This window comes from Ciona intestinalis, unplaced genomic scaffold (genome assembly GCF_000224145.3).
Source record: "Ciona intestinalis unplaced genomic scaffold, KH HT000094.2, whole genome shotgun sequence".
Classification (NCBI taxonomy): Eukaryota; Metazoa; Chordata; class Ascidiacea; order Phlebobranchia; family Cionidae; genus Ciona; species Ciona intestinalis.
In genome coordinates this window covers 226316-251327 of record NW_004190416.2, presented here as the reverse complement: position 1 = coordinate 251327, position 25012 = coordinate 226316, and the positions used below count along the sequence as shown (strand labels likewise).

Below are 25012 nucleotides of genomic sequence, written 5' to 3'. Positions count from 1 at the left end.
AGGTAAATAGAAGCTGTTTTACACCTTCCCACAATAGGAAAACACAAACAAAACTTAACAAGTTCGTTTAAACCCTTTGTCAAAGTCACCACTTTTGCTGTATTTTGGACACACATAGACGGCAGTTGGACTACTCGGTGTTTATACGACTCTGGTTATAACAGGCGTGTTCTGTTTCATACACGTCGTGCCCGCTTGCAAGTTACCACGTATGTTACTTTGTGGGTTTGTACTAAAAATATGAAGACTACTACTACCAACTAAAACTACGTATCCAAACACAAATAACCGCGCCGCGAGTAACCTAAAGCAGAGTCATACGAACTCTGACCTAAAGCAAACAAACCTAGACTTGTCTTTTTGCAGCGCGAATCGCGATGGGAAAATCCCGATAAAAATCCCTAAGTAAGTTTCTTTTCATGGATATAAAATATGTCTAATCGGATTATAACACGGGTGTTCTTCCGCATCATACACCATGGTTTTACAAAAAAACATTCCATACACGAGTTTAAGTTTCTTATTATGAACTAGTTAGAATCCAGACTGTTTAAATCTGTACATCGATACCACACCACAGATAAGAGAGGCCACTGGTAAACTCGTTATACAAGTGGCCTCCCTCATATTTAAGTCTGTGAACATACTACTAGACTAATGAGTTTTGCTAAGCAATAATAGAAGAAAAGAAATTAAAACCGTTAAACCTCTTTGCTAGAAGTATTGCCTTGATTTTTTTGACTGGACTTAACACTTGGGAGTAGGTCCACTGTATGAAAGTTTTGTCAAAGAGATTCTTGCTTGAGGTCTAGAAATTGTCCTTTTAAACTGGGAGTCCTAATATTAATCGCAATACAGACCATTTGCCTTCTAAGGTCTTTCTGATAGTAACCCTAAATTGTTTAAATTTGAAACCAAATGGACTCAAAGTTCAACGAACATCATTTATCTTTAACAAAGAAACATCACAGGGGGTGCAGGATGGACAACACTGATGCGGTAGAACAATAGAGAATAAGTATAGCAGCATAGAGAAGGTACAATATTTGCACTTGAAGTTGGCAGTAGTACAACAAAAAACAAGGCCAGAATAACATGGTGGGAAACTGGGGTATAGAACCTAGTTATTACTAAACGGTAGGTAAAGTAGGTGTAGTTCAGGAACGGATTTCTAGAATCAGATCATCAGGAGCTACAAGTGAATTCAGATATCAAAGGCATCATTGCAATCTGGATTTTAGCTAAAACTCAACTCTTGGCGGAGTTAAAATGGGAATTTAAACATACAAGTTTCTATTAAGGGCTAAAGTTACACCCCAGTGCCCAAACCAACTTTAAACTGGCATAAGATGAAGGTAACAACAGATAGGACAGTGATAGAACAATAGAGAAACATGCTATTCGACGACGTCATCAGCTCGCTGCATGAAGATCTTGGTGCGTAGAAGACTTAGCTTTCGTGCGCTGGACTGACCATCCCACTCAAAGTGAGGGACCACTACCACACGAGCACCTTGGGCGCGCAACAAGCGAAGAACTAGCCGTGTTTTGCCGATGGCGTGGCGAGAATCAATGCAGAAACGAGATCTTGGGAGGGGAACCACAGCCACGTTTTGGATCTGTGTGATAATGTAATATTTTAAACTTACATACCAGAAGAAACAAAAAGAGCATTTTTCAACCTTTGTTTAAGGCCTTGACTCTTTTAAAAGACTTCTGCAAAGGAGTAAACAGACAAAAGTATGTTACCTTACACTATTTTATTAATAGGGCAGTGGATTACAGTTTCAGTGTCTAAAATGGGACATCGACCAAGAAACTTTGAAAAAAAAGGCTTATAGTGGGTTGGAGTACGGACAGAATACAATACCAATTCTTGACCTTAAACAAAATTACTATAAAAACTTCCTTACCATCTGGTGCATGTGCGGTGGGATGAAAGATGGATGTCGTGTAGCTGGTAGAAGCTCACCATCCAACCTCATACGTAGCAGGAACACTGGGAAGTTACGAACAGGGGAGGATATTAAGTTGTAGTTGTGATATCCACCAACCAAGTTTGTAAGGAAGTGACGAACATCCTGGGTAGGTTAGGGGTTAATGGATGAATAAATTTAACTTAATTATCTTTGCGTGGTTGAAAATGACAGTCATTGTAACACAGGTGTTCTGTTTCATACACCCGTGCATGCTATATAAGTTACCAAGTATTTAACTTTGTAGGTAATGGTAAAATATATTTGAATATTTTTTTTAATATCTAGGCTTTAATTGGGATGACGCCCCATCAGGATAATAATTTTATGTTCTTTGTAATCTTGCTTCATTAAAAAGGACATAAAAATCTTGTTTTGAAGACCAAATTTTCTAAGAGCTTTACAATATGTTTATATTTATCTAGCAACAACGGGCTAATGCTATATTGAATACTTTTACATTATATGTCTGGCAGCAAGCCTTTATATATAGCTTTTATATATTATAAAGAGATACACACCTTCTCAAAAGCATATATCTGTGGTGGTTTGGCATCCATGAACAAATCAGATGGAATAGAAGAAGGCAAAAGGTCAGGTCGCTCAATGCTAACTGCTTTGCAAAGATCTTTCATGAAAAATCTTGAACCACTTCTGTTGTTGATGAACTACAATAGAAAGGGCGTGGTTAGTGTTTTAGGAAACTGAGTTACAACATGCATGTCAGATACATATGGTGTATTCATATATAATAGGTTTCTTATACACCATGGAGATACAAATTGTGTATTTATACTCTAAATCATAAACCACCGTGTAGGGGTATTATAAATGTATTTATAGACAGAGTGCTAACTTACAATGTTTCCAAATTTCCATACATTTTAAAACACACAAAAAAAAAACAATACAAACAACACATATCAATACAGAATCAGATCAATACAGAAGAAATAGAACTGATAAAGTTAAACAACCTGCTTATCCTCTAATGTTAGCTTAATAAGAGTTTCAGGATATCTTCCAAACACAGCGAAGTGGAAAGCAGTGAGCAGCAACTTCCTGTTAGCATTATGAACATGGCTTGTCTTAAGTGTTGGTAGTTTACGTAACATCTCCATGTGAAGTTGCTCAAAGAATTCCTCTGCGTTTTTGGGCAAAAAGTAAACCTAAGGAATAAATATTTAGCGATAACAGTTTTAAATAAAACGGCGGCAATTTACGATTTTTGGTAATTTGTTTTATCTTTTTTTTAATTTCAATCAAATTAGAGTAATTATTTTATAAACATTATTAATATTTATTTTATGAACATATTAATATTTCAATAGGTTGTCATTACATGACAATTTACATCAAACAGGTTTCATACATTGCATATATTTATTTTTCAAGATGCATTTTTTACCACAATCTTTACCAGACAAAAATCCCAAAAAATTTTGCAATAGCAAGCCAAAAAGTCTACATTACATTATGCCTGGTAGCAAAAGCAATATATATCATTATAATAAAGTTATAAACTGTGCCAATGAATCCAGTCAGAACATGTGTTATATAAAACAGGTTCCATATAGATTGCTTATAATTATATTTAAAATGCAAACATTTATTGCATTTTATTATACCGGAGGGACCAAGAAGTCAATATTACTTTATGCCTTGAAACAGAAATCGCATTAAACCAAGCTCTAACCTGTGCCAATGAATCCAGTATGTCACTCAATGCAACAAAGTCTAAGTTTGCCATATTCTTCTTAACAGCTCCTACAAATCTTTCCAACATTGATTGGTTGTAATAATAAAACACCGTCAACCATTTCACATTAGTTGTGAACTGTGAAGCATGTTCAAAGGGCAGACGTTCATAAATAGCATTGCTTAAAACATCCAGCAGCTTGTGACCATGTATGGTGTAACCAAACTTCACACAATAGCGAAGAACAGCTGATATATCCTGCAATAAAGAGTGGGATTAAAATATTGCTGCAAGGCATATTATAAGTGTGTAAAAGATCCTCTAGCAATTTGTTTTATTTTTGATCATAAAGGACCAATGTTTTGTTTGCAATACAGCGAGACAGCAGGGTTTCCAGTAATTATTTTTGCACTTCTGGTAACAGTAACAAAGTTAAAAAAAGTTTATATAAGCGAAAAGACAGAAAGTAACGGTAAACAACAGCTGTTATAACACTTTTATATATAAATAGATGTAATGCATTAAATGTAAATAAGATCATTATAATATTAGAACAAGAAGCATATGGGTTTTATGAGATAGACATCTTTGTCTCGAGGATGTTTTGGTAGAAATTCTATGTATAATGCATGAATGTGTCATCCACATGGCTTTAGTGGAAGAGGTAGTGAAAATGTTATGCATAGCATATCTATATATAAAAGAAAATTGCATATTCGGAATGTTTTTTTATATAGAAATAATATAGACTTAGACCTACATAGGCAACTATTTATTATTATACTTTTAAACTGTTAGAATACTTCACACATTTATCTTTGTATATATTGTTATAATTGCATATAATGAATACCATTTAGGTATCGTTTAGGCAAAAGTTAGAAATCCCCATACAGCCATTCATTCCTAATTGATTCCTAATATTGATTAGAACTGCACAGTGTGGAACGTTAGGTTTTAGAAGGCTTGAATATAAATCCACCTCTACTTAAGAAACCAGTCAATAAAGCAAGCACTAAATTATTCATTCAAACAAGATGCACAGACGAGAAGCTTTGGCATAACATCTGCTGTGGGGTGGGACTTTCCAATTGTACAAAACAACTTGCCTTTAATGGTTTATTTAAGTTTTACCAGTTTATTCCAGATCTTACTGGTTTCTCCCAAATTTTACTGGTTATTCAAACTTTATTGATTTATTTCAGATTCTACCCGTTTGTTCAGGATTCATTGGTTTATGTCTAGGATATATCACTCAATGTGATTCATTTTGTTACACAATAAAAAAACAGCTACCCCATTTGCATTTTACCAGTTTGACCGAATAAATGCAGCATCTACATTTAAAAGCAAGAAAAACTTTTAGATACAGAGTTTATTTATTCCTAGTTCATTAACTTCATATAACAGGCCAGTAGTCCAACTGTATTGCCCATCCACACACATATGCTGTCTTTCAAAACCGATTTTTAAATCACACCAAGTGACATAATGTAATTAATCAACATTGTACAAAGGCAGCAACACAAGAGGCCTAATCAATGGGTAAGCATCATGGTGAAGGAAAGGTTAATCACACACGCCTTTAATCAATGAATCAATAGCAAACCTAATGGGAATTAGAATGAGCAACTCAACCAGATTGCTTTCAATTCATCAACAAACAAATAGTTCATGGCCTGGTTGGCATATTTTATGAAACATGTTTTGTTGTTTGTTGCTTCCAAAAGTAAATCATTCCCAAAATAATCGTATTTCATTTTTACGATTTTTGTAAATTTTTTTAAGGTTTTATTTTAGTTTAATTATATTGTATCATGGGTTTAGCAGTGACAGTATTTTATTCGATAATTTTCAATTGATTTTTACCAGTAGCGTGGTTTTAACACCTTTCGTTTTGCTAGTAATTCTCTATATTGCTTATACTAATTCTATCTTTCCAATAAAGACATATACTTATGTTATTTTAGGTTATATAGGTTATATTTATATACATATACTCTTATAAATTCCTGTTATGTTTACAAACCTGTGGTTGGACTGGTATATTCCCATCTGTAATAGCATCGCTTGCTTTCTGTAGCAATGGCCTCGCTGGTGCGTGCTCCATACGATAGAACGCATCAAACATATGAGCAGCCATAGATCTTCCATCTGGATGAAGCATCTCAAGATCGGTGGACAAACCGGCCACTCCTCCCTCACACTTGCGCTTTGCAGCGTTTGTGAAATATCTTAATAATAATGGGATTTATATTTGAGATATAGCAATTTAAACAAAATTTGTACTTTGCTGTTTACAAACAAGCAGAGCCAAAAATATTTGATAAATACCATTACATGTATATATATTAGAATAACGTTTGTACTAAATTTGTTCTGTATTTATTTTATTCTACAAGAAATATTGAAATGGATAAAGTTTTACTTAAATATCTGGCCTTGAATTAATCTAATATCTGAGTCTGTACCTGCGCTTCAAGGGAATTGAATTAAAATCGGCAGCCCCTCAAACTAATTACATTATTACATCACATTAGGGAAAGTTGCATCACAGTGGAAGCTTATTCTAGTTTATATAACAAACCAATCTTTGTGAAGTAATAATCATTAGAAACTTGAAACTAAATAATACAATTAATAAACAGATATATATATACTTTATTATGCTGTTGTTACAGCATTTAAAACAAGGGGTTTATATTGTAAGCAAGCACGAAGTGTATGAAACAGAACACCTGTGTTATAACGACAGTCAATGCCCCGCCACGCAAAGATAAATAAGTTTTAATAACCCATTTATTCAAATCTTAATGAGAATCAACATTTTAACAGAAAATGTTTAAATTTTACCTTCCAAAGCACTTCATGATGTTAAGGAGTGTATATAGATCTTGTATTTGGTCAATACACCTCATAGCAACTGATGCCGATACATTATACATGTATTCAGAGTTGATTAATGATATGTTGGGGGTGTGGAGGCAACTTGCAAGCAAACGAAGCTCTGTGGAAACATTTGATGACTTTGGTGGAAAAATAGTGTAAATATTTATAACATTAAATTAAGATATATTGTACAGCTTTTAAGATTTGGAATTTTCAGAGGGAGTTTAATGTGACAATATAATTCAAATTTGTAAAGCCCTCGAGGTACAGCTTTTTAGATAAAATGTGCAATTCAAAAAGACTTGCTAAACTTATAGGAAAAAAACAATGTTTAATTTAATAATAAAGTATTGACTCTTTTGATATGGTCTAGGCTTTTAGAACTAAGTAGCATCCTTAGTGTTAAAGACTCAAAGTAATGGGCCAACTCTTGGCAAGTAAACTCTACAGAACTACAAACATTGTGACATTCTTACCATCTAAATCCATGCTTTCAAATTCAATATGCGACAACAGAACTGGTATGGTGGATTGCTTTAGTGTTAAACGCAGGTAGAGCAAGTCAGATGCTGCAGTAAGCAGGGCAAAGTTGTTCATGAACTTCACGTTTGTCTCAATAATGAACACAAGGTCACGGAAATCACGGTTTGTTAGAACTTCACCACAGAGCTGCAGGAAGGAGGAGGTTAATGAGGAAAATAAAACAAATAAAGCAAGGTAGTTAACCCAACCCAGTGTTTCTTAATCTTTTGATACTGCCAGACCAGTTTAAAGAAGAAATTTGTTTTTAACGTTTTAAATTATTAAGAAACAGCAGTTAAAGAACCAGCACTCTTAATACTAGAGAATTACATTAATATTGACTTATTTACCCTCTCATAAGGGGACAAATGAGGTGTTCTATTGTGCAACTTATACAGAGACTTCGTGTCCCAACAAATTATCTTACAAATTGTTATTCAATGCTTGTATTATAAACATCGATGGCTTGCAGCTACAGATGCCGAGGTACCAAGAATGTAGATTGGAGGTGCTTCATTGCAACAGTACCTTGTTATACTCTGTTGAGTTGCGTGGATATTTTGCCAAAGTTTTCAGATAGATGTGGTGAATGCAAGCCACTGATAAAATCGGGCTTAGTGTTGTTGAGTGAAGGTGGACGCATGCGAGGACATCTAGTGGTGACGAGCATTGCGAGATGACTTGAAGGAGTTCCTCATCTGTGGTGGTTTGCTTGCACACTGTAAGGGGAAGGGTTAAAGTTACATATGCGAGGGGGTAGGTTAAAGAAGACAAAACTCTAGATTTTTTTGTGTTTTTTAAACCATTTTTTTCTAACTGTAATTGAAATTAAAAACTTAAATACATGGGGAGTTTCCAGCAGTTTATTTAAAAAATTGGGCTTCTACTGGCTATAAGTGACTGTTGGTAACAACTTTAAAATAAACTAATTTGACATTTTTATCATAGGCAAAACCTACTTTTTGAAAGCTAAAATTATGTTATGACTAAATTTATCAAACTGACCTATTGGTGCTACAATGCTTGCCGATTCAAAGAGTTTTGATTCCAATTCATCGACGTCAATAGCATGCGCTAATATACTGGTGGTAGCAGCAATGTTTTCACCACTAGAATAAAATTGGGTGAATTTATTTGTGAAAAGTATTATATAATATATATATAATTATATATTATATAATATATATACACTGTACTTTTCACTACTATAATATATATATTTATATATTAGCAATGTTCTTAGCACTATATTATTGTGTATATCCTTATATAGTATTTTATATCCATATATAACTTAATACATAATTATTTACACAGTATTTTTACCCCTATAATCTATATATTTATATGTTAGCACTGTTTTCAGTGCTGCAATAACATAAAGACACTCCTTTGTCTGCTTGAATGTTGTAACATAAGGAAAGTTTCCATGAAAAGAATAAAGAGATGGGAATTAATGGCAAATCGGAAGTGGAAACTTAAAACGTTTAAACATTATAAAACTAAAAAAATCTTAAAGTTCTTATACCTTTAAAGGTATTATAATTATATGGGAAATATAGGCTTTTTACTTTTTTATGCCTTTAAAATATGCAAAATAAGATTTTATTCTATCCTGTGTGTGAGCAATAGGGAAAAGCATATGGTTTAGGTCAGAGTTGGCCCATTATCTCAACACCCAGAATGCCAAAAGCAATCACACTGACAGCTGCTAAAATTTTCCTGACAGAGTTGAAAGCATATCATAGACAGTTCATCATTAGGTTAATCAATAAACAATTAAACTTCAAGCAAAATATATTGATTTAAAACCAGGACTAAGAAGTAAGAACCAAACCTTAATGAGTGATTATTTATTAGGGGCCTACATAGCTTTTAACTGGGTATGATTTAACAGTCATTATAAATTTACAGTTTATGATTGTTTACAGAACCTATATGATATAGTTTTTTAACTAGTAAGGTTTCGCAAAACATCAAATTAAAAATTGGTTAAATGTCTTTTTAAAGCATGTTAAACTAAACTGCATTTTATTTTATTGTTATGCGAGCACTAAAATATTTTCATATTAAAGTAAACCGTGTATATTTTATTTTCTATGCTAGCACTAAAAGATTAACACATTAAAATAAACTGTGTACACTTCATTTTGAAGTTAGCAGAAACAAATTTTTCCAAATGTATTTCAATCAATTTTAATTTATAATATGAAGGGTATAGCACAGTGTAGCTAACTCTGCATTAGAATAAATCCATTATAGAAACTTAATCAATAAATGACATCTACTCACATTAAGTCAACAGATTCCAAAACTTTTGCGATTTTATCAACTTCATCTTCGCAAATAACTATTTCCTTCTGGGTGTTTTCGGATGCTGGGGTAATGCAATAAATGAAAAAAGGCATGTAACTTACCTAATATTCATCCTTGGCCTTGCGTGGTGGTTTGTTCATTTTTATACAACTTGTGCGAGTTTAAGGGTTACCAGGTGTTCAAGTATGTAACTTATTTATCCGTGCATGGTGGTTTGTTCCCTTTTATACACCTCGTGCCAGTTTAAGGGTTACCAAGTGTTCAAGTGTGTAACTTATTTATCCTTGCATGGTGGTTTGTTCATTTTTATACAACTTGTGGTCGCTTACAAGTTACCCCGTATGTAACTTATGTATTCTCGCGTGGCGACGCAACGACAGTTGTTATAACACGGATGTTCTGTTTCATACACATCGTGCCACTTACAAGTTACCACGTTAACGTATATAACTTATTTACCCTTGTGTGATGGGGCAACGACAGTCATTATAACATGGATGTTCTGTTTCATACACCTCGTGCCAGCTTATAAGTACCACGTTGGCGTATTTGACTTATTAACCCTTGTGTGGTGGGGCAACGACAGTCATTATAACATGGATGTTCTGTTTCATACACCTGGTGCCAGCTTATAAGTACCACGTTGGCGTATTTGACTTATTAACCCTTGCGTGGCGGGGCAATGACAGTCAGTATAACACTGGTCCTTTGCTCCATTAACCCTTATAAAAGTGTGTTGTGGTACAAAAGGTTCTTACTTGAAGTAGACTGTGGTTACAATTGATTGCAGATTATGAATTGAAACTCTTGACTAATCCACTTCTTAACAAACTCAACAGTTTAACTGTTACCATGTTAGAACTCTGGTTATATCAAATACAAGATTAAATAAGCTTACCCTCAACAGACGCTTCCGTTACTTTCACATCTTCTTCTTCCACCTCATTCTCCCCACCAGAGTGAACGCCAGACTCAGTGGATTTCGATCGAGATAAACCTGTTTGTAAGGATAAAGTAAAAATATAACATAAGTAGTCAAAAGTGAAAGTAAAGGGTGACATTGTATGTTATGGTACCCAAGTGTTAGCTAAAACAGCATCCTGTCTTTGGGTATATGTACCACAAATATAACTACTAGATGGCGCAATTGCCTCGATTGTTGTCGCCGTTTGCAACTAAGCAGTCGCGCCACCTAGTATATACTTAAGAGAAAAAAACAAAACACTGCATTAACCACTTTTTATGAGGTTCCTTTTTATAGGATTTCTATATATCAAGTAACGTGGTTTCCTATAGCTGCCTTTAATTTCAAGGATGGTTGCATGAAAACTATAAGAGTAAATTACTTAAATAAGCTCATATCATGCTGTTGTATTGGGCTGACACAGATAGCCCCTAAATCCAGTGTAACATTAGGCGAATGCTAAAATTGTTTAAAAAGCTCGCTCTGATACTATTGTGGGTGTGTGTATCCTTGGGAAGGAGACTCAAAAAGAAATTACATTTAATAATTACTTTCTGTAAAGTCCATGGAAGTTGGTTCCGATGAAAGCAAGCTACAGATTCCACTGCTTTTAGAATCAGATGCGAAAGTAGCTTCTGCCAAATTGAAGTGACTTGCAAGTTTTGAATCACGCTTTCCTTTGATGGATAAGTCATCATATAGTGAACCATTTGTATCTGAGGGTGCGAGTACTGCTGGTGCGTTGGGTTGGCTGGGTGATAAACCAAGCTCCAACGCAGGTTTCGGTTGCTCTACAATTGATTCTGCAACGATGGTTATGGCTAGGATTATGCATTGATAAACAATATATCTTCAACTTTTCAAGGAAGTCAAAACATTCTTCCAAAACATAATTGAATTTACAATGGTGTATACATGAATGGTAATCCATCCATACAAACAGTTCTCCTAAAAATACTTTACACAGGTGAAAATTATTAAAAAAGGGTGAAAACTATTTAGTTGTGGTTTAAAAAGGTTTTATATTTTATTTAGAATTTTTCCACTGCTGGAGTTGCTGGAGGGTTAGTGTGACTTAAATTAAATACACGCGGCATGTATTGTATGTTTAAGATAAGAATACGTATACCACGTGTCCACATACTTGTTTCATTTTCGTTTCCACTTTTTTGTGCAGTTGTATCTTTATCATCGTCATACTGGTCCACTTCATTGTCTTCATTTTCTGTTGGAAAAACAAGTTTTATAAAAATTACAACTAAATTACATTAAATATGCATAGAATAGGTAATTGGTAAAGTAATGGATGCAAAGCAAAGCACTAATTGTGGGCTACAATCTGGACTCAATTCAGGAAAAGAAAAAGAAAATTTTTATGAATATATAAAATGGTGATAATTTTTTTCTGTTTATGCTTATTTATGACTCAAAGGTTACCAAATTTTATAGCTTGCTTTACTTGCTGTTGGCATAAACAACTATTATGGACTACCAATGTTTATTTTATTAAAAACTATTCATTTGCACTTAAATTCAATTAGAACATTAACAATATATGCTCAGGACTCTAATAGGAAAATGTCTTGATTTAAAGTAATGAATTGCACACATCCTTATTATACCAGCATTTAGTTTACTTTAAACTATTATTTTACCACTTTTAAACAATGTATTTTAACAACAAGGGTAACAACGGTTCCTCACAGTAATAGAACATACGTTGATTTAAACAATTTTAAAGTGCTGATTCATCTATCTTAGTGTATGTGCTATGTGTGTGTTTGCCTTGAGGGTTTGTATGTAAGAAAGCCCACCACGCATAAAACCCACTGAATTATTCATGTAGTCAATATATCATATAATGCACCTGCTGCAGCATTGTATGTGAAAGTTTCATAACTCAGACTTTTCTTTGGGCTCAGTAATGGATCAGCTCGCAAGTTACAGCAAAACACCTGAAAATAATATTTGTGATAATTTAAAATAAAAATATATTTACTAATAGGGTGTGACATACTTGAAATAGGCTAAAAATAACAAAATACGAACAAATAGCATATATATATATATATATATATAAATGGGGGCGGATGCAATACCTTCTGTAAAGTATGAGAACTGGTATTTAAATATAAAATAAGTCTGTGTATGAATGTGACTGTTAGCTTCTATTTGAGTAAGAGATAATAACCCCAATTTAGGCGAATAAATATCTAACAGAATAGAATTTATTCGACTTGATTATTTTCAGTTGAGCAGAAATATATTAGTTACTGCGTGTTGAACATATTTTGTAGCAGTTTATCCTTTATGTGATAATGTGAATATTTCTCCAACCTATATACTTACATTGGATAAACCAACAATAACACAAACAAGGGTAAGACAACACCAGCATTTAAATACAAACCTCGCTAAATAATAGTTTCCAATTCCCACTTGATCTTCGCTTCATCACACAACTTGATTTCATTACGTTGAACATTCTTGAATAGAAAATATATTTGTGATAGACTATGGATAAAAATTGAACGGAAACTTTTAACTTAACACACATTGACACATGTTATACATTAAAATGGTAATTGCAAAAATTGACATAATATACAAACCTGTATAGGCCTACCTACCCTGCTACCACAAGTTTGGCGGCTATACCAATCAAAACTAGCCACTATAGTAATCCAGGAACACACATTTCCAGTTTGATTGCTAAGTTGGGGTTATGACCCAATGAGCAAACTTAGACTTGTCCCCAAACTCCAAACTTACAATAAGCTACTGTAGTAATAGCAATCAAGAGAATTCAGTAATCTAGGAACACACATTACCTGTTCGTTTGCTAGAAACTTGTTCAGTTCCAAACACCAAGCAGCAAACTGAGCTTCCGTTATTAGCTTTACATTAGCACCAAGGTTAAAGTTGTGTTGCTGAACCAAGCCTGCACCCTACCCTACTTTCATTTGTTCATTGTAACGAGTACCTAAAGGGAGACTGGGCACCTAGAAGAAAAATTGGGGTAAAAATTGTTCAATATGTTGGTTGGCCATAAACACATTGCATTTTGCATATTAAACTGGCACTACGGCAGCAAGAAAATAAAAACAATGACATAAGTAGAAGTAGGTTCAAGTCTCATAATGAAATTACAAAGCCAAGAATTTGTAAAAATATATACAAATATGCAAAGCAGATAAGTCACATCATGCAATTCTCAATTCTATGATTTAGTGTAAAATTTAACACAGAGGGCAAGACATAAACAATGTTTCAAAATATAAGAACTAAAATGACATGAAAATATCCTGAGAATACTTCAAATTTAGAAATTTTGTTGGACCAATAAATGAAATATTTAAATGATGGATGACATCTGACTATAAGACATCACCATTTTGAGAATAGCTCTGGCCTAAATCGTAGGTCCCCGTGCCTTTTTGTTTAGAAAAAGAAGGGGTCCGGCTCCAACCCCTGTTAGAATACGTCTTTGATTACACCCAAAGGTATGAGATTTTTTTAGCAGATTTTGAAAGTGTAACTGTTACTGCCACTCCTGCATTTATAAAATGAATCCATCTTCTTGCTTATATAAAAGTGTTTGCAAACAACAAGAATTACGATCCCGAAGAAGAAGAAGAGTCATCCCCTCCATCACTGGATGACCCTGAGCTGGAATCGGAATCTGAGGATCCTGATGACCCTGATCCTGATGAAGAAGAAGAGGAACTTGATGAGGAGGAACTGCTGTCAGAAGAAGAGTCGCTACTTACAGAAGATGATCTTTTCCTCCTTTTTATTGTGTTCTCCTGGTAAGAAATTATACCAAGATTAAGAAAATGTTTTTTGCCATAACCGTTAAGTTGGGGCCCAGAGGTGACACTGACATCGTGACATGTCACCTCAGTGTTTGAAACAGGTGAAATATCATTTATTTTATCACCCAAGTTTTGTTCCTTATGTTTGATGTCGGTTTGATGTAATGTGAATGGTTGCAGCATCGGGCTTTGAACTCGGCATTCTCTACTTAAACACTGTAACTGTTGTAATAATATACAAAGAACCAGCTATACATTATCTTATAAACTTTATGAATTAAACTAAACTACATACTTGGTTTGCTGCTTTTCTTTTTAAAGCTTTATTCAATTCTTGTGTGCGAGATGTTCTATGCACATAAGCACGTGGATTCTTGCATTCATAAGTCCAGTGGCCTTTTTGTAAACATTTCTGACATGTAGTATCACTCTAAACAATATAACATTACATTTAATGCTTTAAATAGATTATGACAATAGCAGTTAATAAGAAACTGAAACAATAGTAAAACATGGGCCATTAAAACAATTATATATATAGAAGTAATGTGCGTATAGATGGATTCCATTAGAACTTATTACCCTATTCTTCTTATTGAGTTTTTTTTTTAACAATGCGATTTTGGAGTTGTGGAAATACGGTTACATGGTTTTGTAAATATTCTTTATTTACTACCAAATGGGATGATAAAGAGAATGAAAACATGGACGATCTTACCCCAACCCACTATACACACAAAACAAAAAGTATTAGATTTAATTTACCTTTGACAAACTTGCTTGCCTTTGCTGCAAAACGCCCATCCACCGGGAGGACATGGCTTGCTGTGGGTATCGGACTTGCTGTGTTAATCAAGTTATACTGCTTCCGTGCTTCGTCTGCTTGTATACCTTTACTGTATAAGACCATACGTAAATTACGTTTCACAAAGTCGCTACAAAAAGCAACAAAAAATATGTTAGGCGTTTAAAAATAATAAGCTTGCACACTAACAATGAAAACTTCGTTTTGTACTAAAAACAACACTGTAAAGAACCTAAAACCACACAGAGCGTTCAACACAAGCTAAACACAACATAGCAACTCGCGACTGAAAGTAAAGCAGTACAATGTTCTCGCATGACGGCAGCCGAGATCGATATTTCAACGCACATATTTTTACGGCGATATTTCGGGGACCACTAAACTGAGTTTTATTTGATTCTACACGTAAAAATGACTAGTTCAAAACCTTTGCTATGTTGGCACACCATTTTACTGTTAGTTTTATGAATCAATTACGTGTGACTGTACTAAAAATCGACGATGCCCTGGCTATTTAATTGAACGATGTAAGGTATCTACTCTCACGTGGCGGGGTAAGTATAGTTCTTATAACACTGGTGTTCTGTTTCAAAAGTAATATCTGATTATTTCCAAGACACACACGCCTATAAAAGAAGCACCGAGCCTCGAACCCGTAACTATCTGCTACTGAGCCCGGCGTGTTAACAACCTAGCTACTGTGGATGAGACAAAAATGTAAGTACAACAACGACACGTATTTGCTTTTGCTGCTTATATTTCTGGCCGCTGTCGTCGGCCTATGGCTCGTGACATGAGCATCCACACAATTCAAAAGTAAAAGGATAAGTTTAAAGAAACACGAAATGCATTATAACAAGTAACTGTATGATTGGCAGCAGCGACTCTTCAGAATCTTTTCTCATAGTGTTTCGAGCACAAAATGGAAACTTATGATTAAACAATTTTTTTAAACAAAAAAAGCAATAATAGGATAGTGGAAATGGTATATAAGGCACACAGTTGAAAAGTAGCTGGTCACGCTAAAGATTTTCTAAATCCACGAGTGAAACCTTTGGTACAATTGTCTCTGGGGCCGACTGGGTATCGGATGATTCCGACTGGAATTCGGCTGAACGAAGGCGAGCCCCTTCTTTGCCTTCTTACATCACTGGAGGCGTCACTACTATCAGACTCCGGGCAATCTGTGGTCAAAGATCTGGTGCTACGTTTCGTATTGCGATTATAGCTTGATTTAATGCTATCAATATGGCGAATCCTCTCGTCTCCGCTGGAATGACTGTACCCGCTATCTGAAACCGAATACTTTGGACGATTCGCCAACATTTGCTGGCCGGCCGGTGGGCAATCTGAATCAGAGCCTGAGCCCGATATACTAGCGTCGTAATCTCGACTTTGAAGTGATTGTATAGCAGATCCCACAGTGTCGGGTTTGTAGCATTTGCTTGAGAACATGGGTAGGTTCTGCATGCCCTCGCAAACTTTTGGGAGGGGGTTGGTCTCAGTATCAAGCTGTCCAGGTTCGTTGTCGCCTAAAATGGAAAAGATTAAACACGTATATAATTGGGTGGGGGAAGATGGGACACCTTTAGCACAAAATATATAAATACCCTGGTCGTGTTTTAAACAATTAACAACGGGCTGTGAAAGTAGCAAGGACAAGGTTTTATAATTCCTTGAATGTTCTTTGTTTACAATCAAAATGTACGAGAAAATCGAATGAAAAGGTGTCCCATCTTCCCCCATCCTACTATATTTCAGTATAGATAAGTGTGTAATCTTTAGCCGTCGGGTACGAAGCTCGATGCTGATACCATTGTGATATAGCTCGTCAGTCACACATTGCAGAAACATAAAAAATCGTTATAAAAATCCACTCAAGGATAAATTCATTTATTACATCTTTTTTAATATGGTCGTATTCACACTCACCTTCTCCCTTATATTTTCTATACAAAGTTCGACGAAGCCTTGCCCCTGGCTTCAGTAGTGCTACACGTAAGCTGTTGAAATCTCGATTCTTCATATTTATCTCTCTACAAGCACCTTGCGCTTCTTCTTGCGTTTCGAATTCAATAAGACCACAATATTCTTTGCCGAGGTCAGGCACCCACTGTATATGTAGATAATAATGTAAGTTTAATTGACAAGTCTTGTCACTCAATGTCAAGCCAGTGCACCTTATCTTTCTACTATACATGTAGGTAAAGGTCTAATATATAGGTAAAGGTCGAATTATGTCACCTGGGATAAAGGCCATAAATGGTCCATCTCATAAAGAATAATTTTCGGAAATTAAACATACCATATATAACGATATAAAGTAATCTACACTTAACTTGTTTTTATAAAACATTTTTTTGTGTTCGACAACCATTTGTATATGCTGGCCTGACCAATAAGCAAGCTCTGGCCTAACCCCAGGCCCCATGGCATGCCTCAACGTGGTAAATCAATACCAGCACCCAAGACTTATCAGTCCCAACTTCCATTATTTTAAAATAGCTGACACCCTAAAGATATTAATAGTTGAGCCAGTCTATAATAGATACATACCGCGGTGTAGTCCCTCAAATACGGTGGCAACGTCTTTCCCGGTTTCAAGACCCGAACCTGGGCAAGATCGCCATATATAGAAAACAGTGAGGTTACAGACTCTACAGTAGGTATTGGGAGTGGTAAGTTAATAGCGATCACTGTTCTTATAAGGCGGGGCGGTTCCAAGCTACTTGGTAAGGGTTGCTTACGACGGATCTGAAAATAAAACGAATTTTTCTGTTTATTGCTCGGTGATAAAATATAGGCGTTTTCGTTTTTGTGTACCTTCTGATAATTGTTGATTTATAACATGAGTGTCTTCTTATACACCAGAAACACATGGTGTATTTATACACCTCATGCTCACTGTCAAGTTATAACATGGGTGTCTTCTTATACACCAGACACACATGGTGTATTTATACACCTCATGCTTACTGTTGAGTTATAACATGAGTGTCTTCTTATACACCAGACACACATGGTGTATTTACACACCTCATGCTCACTGTTAAGTTATAACATGGGTGTCTTCTTATACACCAGACACACATGGTGTATTTACACACCTCATGCTTACTGTTGAGTTATAACATGAGTGTCTTCTTATACACCAGACACACATGGTGTATTTACACACCTCATGCTCACTGTTAAGTTATAACATGAGTGTATTCTTATACACCTAGATAACTCCTTATACATTACCATCATGGTGTCTTCGCTCAACTCCAGCTTTTCTGACAAGCGAGCACAATACACCACCGTGCGGATATCTCGTGTTAAAGATTTCATCCGTTTGAGGGCGGCAATTCTTTTGATGCTTACGTATCCTTCTTCGTTTTGTGAAATCTAAATCATAAATTAAATAAACAAAATGTAAAATAAATCAGTCATTTTTAGATTTGTAATTTGTAGAAAAGACAATGCTCTTTTAAACATTTAAATAATATAGGTTGGGGTAAGATGGCCCATGTTTTCATTATCTTTTCATCATTCTATTTGATAAAAAACAATATTTACAGAAATATATAACCGTATCATCGCGACCTAAAAAGAACTATATAGGATATTATGTGCTAACTGTATCTATTTATCCCCACAGTACTTTAATTACATATATCAGCGTTACCAGTTTCGGACAATTTATAATTTGAACCCGTTTCTAAAAGATAGAAAATCAAAATGTATAGGGCGACAATATATTTCATAAACATGGCTTCGCACAATTGGCTCTGTACGTGTATTTAGTCCAGTTCATAACATTTATCAATCATTGAACCGTGGGTAATTCCCCGACCGTTCGCCGAACTGAATTACATAAATTTTTATTTCTTCAAATAAGGTCACGAAAATTTTATGAATTCAAATTATCGGAAACATTTGTAAATTGTTTTCCGTAATCTAAAATCTATTTATAACTTTAATTACAATAACGAGAAAGATTCATATTCTTCAAGTATTGGGAATGGACAGGTAAAGGCAGCTATTATAGTAGAGTGGGGTAAGATGGGACACCTTTTCATTCTATTTTCTCGTTCCATTTGGTAGTAAACAAAGAATAATCAAAGAATTATAAAACCTTATCCTCAAGGCTCCCATAGACCGTTAATTGCCACCTGTTTAAAACAGATTCGGATATTTGGATGTTACGTGCCAAAAATGTCCCATCTTCTTCACCATACTACACCACGTTGTGGGCAAAGAAATTAATCGTTTATAAAATCTGAAACTTTAAAAACGCTAAAAATAAATTTACGTCGATAACTTTAAATACAAAAGTTGTTTGAAGGAATAATTGTCATTTATTTATTCTTGCGGGGCAACAAAAGTTATAACACTGGTGGTCTGTTAAATACACCTCGTGTCCGGTTACGAGTTCCCTATAGTATGTAATTTTGTGTGTTCTATTTTTTACAGTATAACTAAAAAATAATTCAAGGGTTAAGAACCATTGTTATTGATGTTGCGAAAGACCTTTCAATAGACCTTGTCAGCTTAATTTTAACGACTCCTCGGATTATTAAACATCAAGTGGCTCCCTTATAATCCGGCGTGTCTTAGTTCGAGTATTTTTATTTCAAAATAAATAATTCATTGGAAATTTATGATCTTGATAAGCCTAATGAAGTTGCCTACAACACACAATAGGCCAGCATAAATAATTTAAAGATTTTTTTCGTCGATATTATTCAACACCAAACAAGCGAATCGAACGCCCCCACTTGTAACGTGTCATGTTAAAAAAATTCAATTGAAAATCCGTCTTAAATCGATTCCCTGCTAGTCAAGTAGCCTACGACTGGATACTGTTCTGTTAAAAATGACTCGAGTTTGAAATAAATAAAATAGAATCGCGTTTTAAACCTTTGGACGTGCACCACTATATGATTATTTAAAAATTTATAGATAATTTTATGAAAAGACTGTTTAGTTAAAATTGAGTGTAATTTTAATTAAATTTTAGTAGTAAACATAAAAGGATAGATCCCCCCGAGGTATGAACCATGTACAACAATATTTAGAAAGCTATGGAGTATAGACCACTTTGTATAGAAACAAATTGCAAAACAAAAAATCTGCTTTGATCTCCCAAAATAGTTTTATATCATATTTAAAGCTTCTTTTTGGACACCGTATTTTTAAAAAATCAACATGTGACAGAATCATATTTGTGATTATTTAAAAATAAAATACTTTTACCTAATTTTGTTTATTATTGTTATAAGCTATACGTAAAACACTGTATATTTTTAGCCAATGCGCACGTTTACCGTAAACAGGTATAATAATATTTTCATTTCTTCGCGCAAATAGCATATATGTGTTATGGCGTATTATATGACGTTAGTAATAACTCCCACGTCTACACACAACTGGTGACCTTTAATCAAAACATAAAGCTTCTTTTAAATTAACTAGAACAAATGACGTCATTTCAAAAAGCGGAAATTAGAAACAATAATCTAGTACTGTGGGGTAAGACGGGACACCTTTTGTACATAATATTCGAATATCCTGATCGTTTTTTAAACAAGTAACAACGGTTTATGGGAGTCGTGAGCATACGGTTTTATAATTATTTAAATGTTCTTTGTTTACTACTAAATTAAAAGAGAAAATAGAATAAAAAGGTGTCCCATCTTTCCACACCCCACTACTATATATTACTGTGGTATGAATACCGCTTAACCCATATTTTCTTGTCGTGTTTTTAACATTTAACAATGGTCTATTAAAGTCGTAAGTATGCGGATTTACTAGGATGGTGAAGACGGGACACCTTTTGCACATTGTATCTAAATATCCTGATCGTGTTTTAAACAATTAACAACGGTCTATGGGAGTCTACCAAAAGAAAACAGGTTCAAAACATCGGCCATTTGACCCCAACCTATGGAATATCACGTTTATCATGTACAGACAACACAAATAGTGACCATAGGTTTTGTTTGTTCTCCTATCTAAGTAATAGATCGGTCATGCAGTGATTTACGACCACATCGATGTAAATGGTCGACGACACGACAGTTTCCAGTCGTTTTCGGTGAAATTTACACCCACTAAGCGTCGATGTTTGTTCAGTTTTGTGTAGAACGAACCTTTTATATTATAGAGTAGGGTGGGGAAGATGGGACACCTTTTTATTCTATTTTCTCGTCCCGTTTGGGCGTAAACAAAGAAAATTCAAAGGTTTATAAAACCGTATCCTTACAACTCCCATAGACTGGTGCTACTATTTCAAAACACTGTCAGGATATTTGGATATTACGTGCCAAAGGTGTCCCATCTTCCCCCACCCTACTGTATATGCGAAAAAAATCCAGATTTGTTCCTCAGTCGTTATCTTCAATAGGACGATAAAAGAGCATAAAACCATGGATTATCATACCGCAACCTATACTATATTTAAATATAGCACAAAATCCTAGTATTTTTGAAATTATTCTTTGTTTACTACAAAACGGGTCGATGAATGAGGACAAAATCATGGAATGGCACGAGGTATATGAAACAAAACACCCGTGTTATAACGTTTGTCTTTTCTCACGAGATGACAAATAAGTTACATTCATTATTAGTTACATATTATTTATATTATGCGTCCAATCTTTTATAAACCCCATACAAAGCAAACAACCTTCGCAATAACATGGACAATCCGCTGAAGGGACTCACCTGTTTCAATAAATAACCATTTCTGGACAAGCAATCGTCGGAGAAATAATATTCCAATATATCAGTCACACTACGTTGTTGTATCGGGTCAGGAATTCTGCATCCAACGCCTTCCATGCGTTCAACTGTCGCCTCAATAACTGGCATTGCTGAATGGCTGGATTTTTTCAACGGGATTTGGAACCCATTACCTGCAATACAGATTTAAACGGTTATATTAAAATTCAAGGTATAAGGGGGTCGGAAGAGGGAACACTTTTAGCACATAATATATAATTATCCTGATGATGTCTTAAACAATTAACAAAGGTATATGGGAGTCGTGAAGATACAGTTGTATAATTCTTTGAATGTTCTTTGTTTAATACCAAATGGGGCGAGAAAACAGAATAAAAAGGTGTCCCATTCCCCCCAACCTACTTTACTGTTGTTTTTTTTTTTGGGGGGGGGGGCATATTTTCCAATCGTGTTTTTAGCAATTAACAACGATCTTTAAGTCGTGAGGATACGGTTATATAATTCTTTAGATATATTTAATTTCGCCGCTACTATATTAATTATAACATGGACTCCTATATATATACTACCGTGCCCGTATGTGAATTTGTTGCACAACTCGTCCCCGCTGTTGCATGTATTGCGAAATTATATTGACTGATAATTTGTACAACCCATTAGCGACCGCTGAGTTGGAAACAATCAACATTTGAAGTACTCGACAGCCAAATGCAATCGATATATTTTACATATAGTAGGGTAGGGGGAGATGGGACTCATTTCATTCTATTTTCTCATCCCATTTGGTAGTGAACAAAGAACATTCAAATTTTATTTTTAAACCATATCCTCATTGAATTATTAAATTAAATTATTAAACCTCAGGGCTCCCAATGACCGTTGTTAATTGATTAAAACACGATCAGGATGTAATAGTATGTGCCAAAGGTGTCCCATCTTCTCCAACCCTACTATATACTTGTATTACTCTTGCCCAAAAAAAACGTTTGAAATTGAAGTCATCTAAAAATAAGAGAACATTCTTTAAGACGCCATTTTAATATACAATAACGTATTCCTTGATCAAATACGCATAATATGTTAAACATATCCGTTTAAAATAATCACAACTCAATTGCTTTGAAATATAAAGCATCTGTTATTTGTTAACATATTATTTTTAAATTAGCATTGTTTTCCATTGGGCAAAAATTACACGGTACTTTGGCCTTACCGCAAATAACCTTCACATAAAATAATAAAAAGCAACACACTGTGTATCGTGGGCTTAAGTGGCTGTTATAATTCACATAATTGTGTTTATGATAGAAGATAAGAAACTCGGTACGCCGCTCCGGAAGCTTGGTAAATGTTTAAGTAGCGTTGTAGCGAGACACTTTGAACCCAGGTTGCAATATATCGGGACAGCTTTAGCACATACTATCCAAATATCCTGATGGTGTTTTAAACAATTAACAACGGTCTATTGGAGTCGCGAGGATACGGTTTTATAATTATTTGAATGTTCTTTGTTTACTACAAAATTGAACGAGAAAATAGAATGAACAGGTGTCTCATCTTTTCCCACCCTACTATATATTTAACTGCTTTGGCGTATGCGAATTTTATTATAGTTTGTAGAGAACCTAAAAATTCAGCCAGGAGTATTTGCAAGACACTTTGAAATTGGATTGATTTGGTGTCTGAATTAGTTTTAAATGCTTTATTGTTAAATATCGAGCCTGATTTTAAGTTTAAATTGCTACATAGGCCAACTCAATAGGAATCAGCGCCCCCTAATTCAAATCAATAGGCGGTTTGCGGGAACAGGCTTCAAACAACTCGTTGTGTATTCCCTTTTTGTAGATGTGTTTTTGGGATAGCAGCCAATACTGGCCTATACCCGGGAAATGGCGTATCACACCGTAGGACACATTATAGATTTTATGTGTTTTTTAATATTCTTCAAGGTTAAATCTTTTTGATCGAATAAATCAATGTAATTTATTTATCCCCGCGTAGTGGGAAAACGACAGTCGTTACAACATGGTTGTTTTGGTTCATACATCTAAAGTTACCACGTATGTTACTTTGTGAAAAAATATTTAAAAATTGGAATATATCTGTTTACTTGCGTTATGTGTCACAATAAATCCTCTGAGAAAACAGGATAAAATTATATAAAACAACTCACCTGCTAATGAACTCTCGTTGCTTTCAAACGACTGACTTCGTCTCCGCGTACCGACGTTGCTCCCTCTTAACGACCTTTCACAGTTGGTAGCATTGCTCACCCGGGAAAAACCAACGGCTGCAAAAAAGGTGTTTTAGAGAATGTGTAATAAGGCGTTAAAATGCGTTAAAAAGGCATGCACTACCGTAGAACCGTTAAAAATAATAAGGCGTTAAAAATAAGGCGTTAATAAAAAAAGATTTTGCCTATTTTATACGGTGAAGGTTATACGGTAGTGCATGCCCTGGGACCCGGGATTTGGCCTAAGTTTGCCCATTATAAACCCAAAACTGTATTTTTTTATGTGTGAGGTGCCACGGCAATTAAAGCACACCAGGGAACTTAGATATTTAGGCATGAGTTGACATTACCCCAACAATGTATATGCACATTCTAACCCATATAGAGTCCTACGCCCTACAATGACGAGTCAGCTCATTACTACAAATTACCTACAATTCTAAAAATATTTTTAACTTACAATTTCCTTGCCCACTGCGTCGTTTCGGAATCAGAATATTTCTCGGTTCGATCGGTGGAAGAAGTTGGTTCACCTCTGACATAGTGACCGTTCGTCCAACGCTGTGGGGGTCCAACACGTCCCCTGGTTTGACTTGTATATGCTGCGGCTGGAGGGGGTTCAGGTGACCCATAGTCGACATAGGGGGTTGGAATGTGACGTACTGCACCCCTGGGTAAGGATGGGGCGCCATGGGCATTTGGGGCGCTGGATAATGATGCTGGAGAAACCAGTTTGATCCGTCATTTGCTTTCACAAACACAGGGGCCAGACCTCTGCCCATTGCCGGGTTCATTTGCATGTAACCTGATGCTAACAGCTTTGTCGTTCATGTCTTGCATCATTGTACCACCGATGCTTCCCTCTCCGGTATGCTGGGCGATATGGACAAGCCCTCCTGCATGGCTAGGATGTGCAACAAAATGGTGAGGAGCTACCACGGCAGGGTCCCAGACTATTTCGCTGGGGGCAAGCGCTCTGCATGTTCGCTATATCTGGTTCTATTTGCTACCTCATGACCCTGGGTAAAAACACATAAAAATTAATTCACCAAAAATAT

The 25012-nt window shown here is 35.2% G+C and overlaps 3 protein-coding genes across 4 annotated transcripts; all 3 read right to left on the bottom strand.

The window, feature by feature from the left end:
* Nucleotides 1-930: 930 nt before the first annotated feature.
* On the bottom strand, nucleotides 931-13368 carry LOC100177535. Its single transcript, XM_018815580.2, has 17 exons — nucleotides 13198-13368; nucleotides 12777-12852; nucleotides 12234-12321; nucleotides 11511-11591; nucleotides 10918-11169; nucleotides 10301-10399; nucleotides 9379-9463; nucleotides 8092-8195; nucleotides 7615-7805; nucleotides 7041-7233; nucleotides 6529-6682; nucleotides 5705-5909; nucleotides 3673-3933; nucleotides 2954-3145; nucleotides 2498-2644; nucleotides 1914-2081; nucleotides 931-1619 (listed from the first exon to the last, which is right to left on the bottom strand). Exons 2-17 carry the CDS (start codon nucleotides 12849-12851, stop codon nucleotides 1398-1400), a joined length of 2517 nt encoding a protein of 838 aa, XP_018671125.1. The 5' UTR covers nucleotide 12852; nucleotides 13198-13368; the 3' UTR covers nucleotides 931-1397.
* On the bottom strand, nucleotides 13369-15247 carry LOC113475062 (zinc finger CCHC domain-containing protein 10-like). 2 transcript variants are annotated; one of them, XM_026838505.1, is made up of 4 exons: nucleotides 14947-15247; nucleotides 14477-14611; nucleotides 14137-14172; nucleotides 13369-14072 (listed from the first exon to the last, which is right to left on the bottom strand). In XM_026838505.1, the coding sequence occupies exons 1-4, from the start codon at nucleotides 14998-15000 to the stop codon at nucleotides 13926-13928; spliced, it is 372 nt and encodes a 123-aa protein (XP_026694306.1). In that variant the 5' UTR covers nucleotides 15001-15247; the 3' UTR covers nucleotides 13369-13925. The 2 variants fall into 2 exon arrangements, with proteins under 2 accessions (XP_026694306.1, XP_026694305.1); XM_026838504.1 differs by having other exon boundaries at nucleotides 13369-14172.
* Nucleotides 15248-15724: 477 nt separating this feature from the next.
* LOC100186981 (la-related protein 6) lies at nucleotides 15725-24934 on the bottom strand. Its single transcript, XM_018815590.2, has 7 exons — nucleotides 24415-24934; nucleotides 23895-24011; nucleotides 21704-21894; nucleotides 18233-18376; nucleotides 17543-17740; nucleotides 16919-17099; nucleotides 15725-16518 (listed from the first exon to the last, which is right to left on the bottom strand). The coding sequence occupies exons 1-7, from the start codon at nucleotides 24752-24754 to the stop codon at nucleotides 16004-16006; spliced, it is 1686 nt and encodes a 561-aa protein (XP_018671135.1). The 5' UTR covers nucleotides 24755-24934; the 3' UTR covers nucleotides 15725-16003.
* Nucleotides 24935-25012: the final 78 nt, after the last annotated feature.

What these genes read in the sequence shown, in the direction of transcription:
- LOC100177535 (XM_018815580.2), bottom strand. Translation starts at nt 12,851, where the DNA reads ATGTTCAACGTAATGAAATCAAGTTGTGTGATGAAGCGAAGATCAAGT. An exon ending in TGAAAGCATGGATTTAGATG is followed by an intron (nt 6,683 to 7,040) that starts GTAAGAATGTCA and finishes ATGTTTCCACAG; the next exon opens with AGCTTCGTTTGCTTGCAAGT. An exon ending in ATCATGAAGTGCTTTGGAAG is followed by an intron (nt 5,910 to 6,528) that starts GTAAAATTTAAA and finishes ATTATTATTAAG; the next exon opens with ATATTTCACAAACGCTGCAA.
- LOC113475062 (XM_026838504.1), bottom strand. Translation starts at nt 15,000, where the DNA reads ATGTCCTCCCGGTGGATGGGCGTTTTGCAGCAAAGGCAAGCAAGTTTG. An exon ending in GGCAAGCAAGTTTGTCAAAG is followed by an intron (nt 14,612 to 14,946) that starts GTAAATTAAATC and finishes TATATTGTTTAG; the next exon opens with AGTGATACTACATGTCAGAA. An exon ending in AAAGAAAAGCAGCAAACCAA is followed by an intron (nt 14,173 to 14,476) that starts GTATGTAGTTTA and finishes ATTTCTTACCAG; the next exon opens with GAGAACACAATAAAAAGGAG.
- LOC100186981 (XM_018815590.2), bottom strand. Translation starts at nt 24,754, where the DNA reads ATGCAAATGAACCCGGCAATGGGCAGAGGTCTGGCCCCTGTGTTTGTG. An exon ending in ACGCAGTGGGCAAGGAAATT is followed by an intron (nt 24,012 to 24,414) that starts GTAAGTTAAAAA and finishes CCTTTTTTGCAG; the next exon opens with CCGTTGGTTTTTCCCGGGTG. An exon ending in ATTTGAGGGACTACACCGCG is followed by an intron (nt 17,100 to 17,542) that starts GTATGTATCTAT and finishes CTACATATACAG; the next exon opens with TGGGTGCCTGACCTCGGCAA.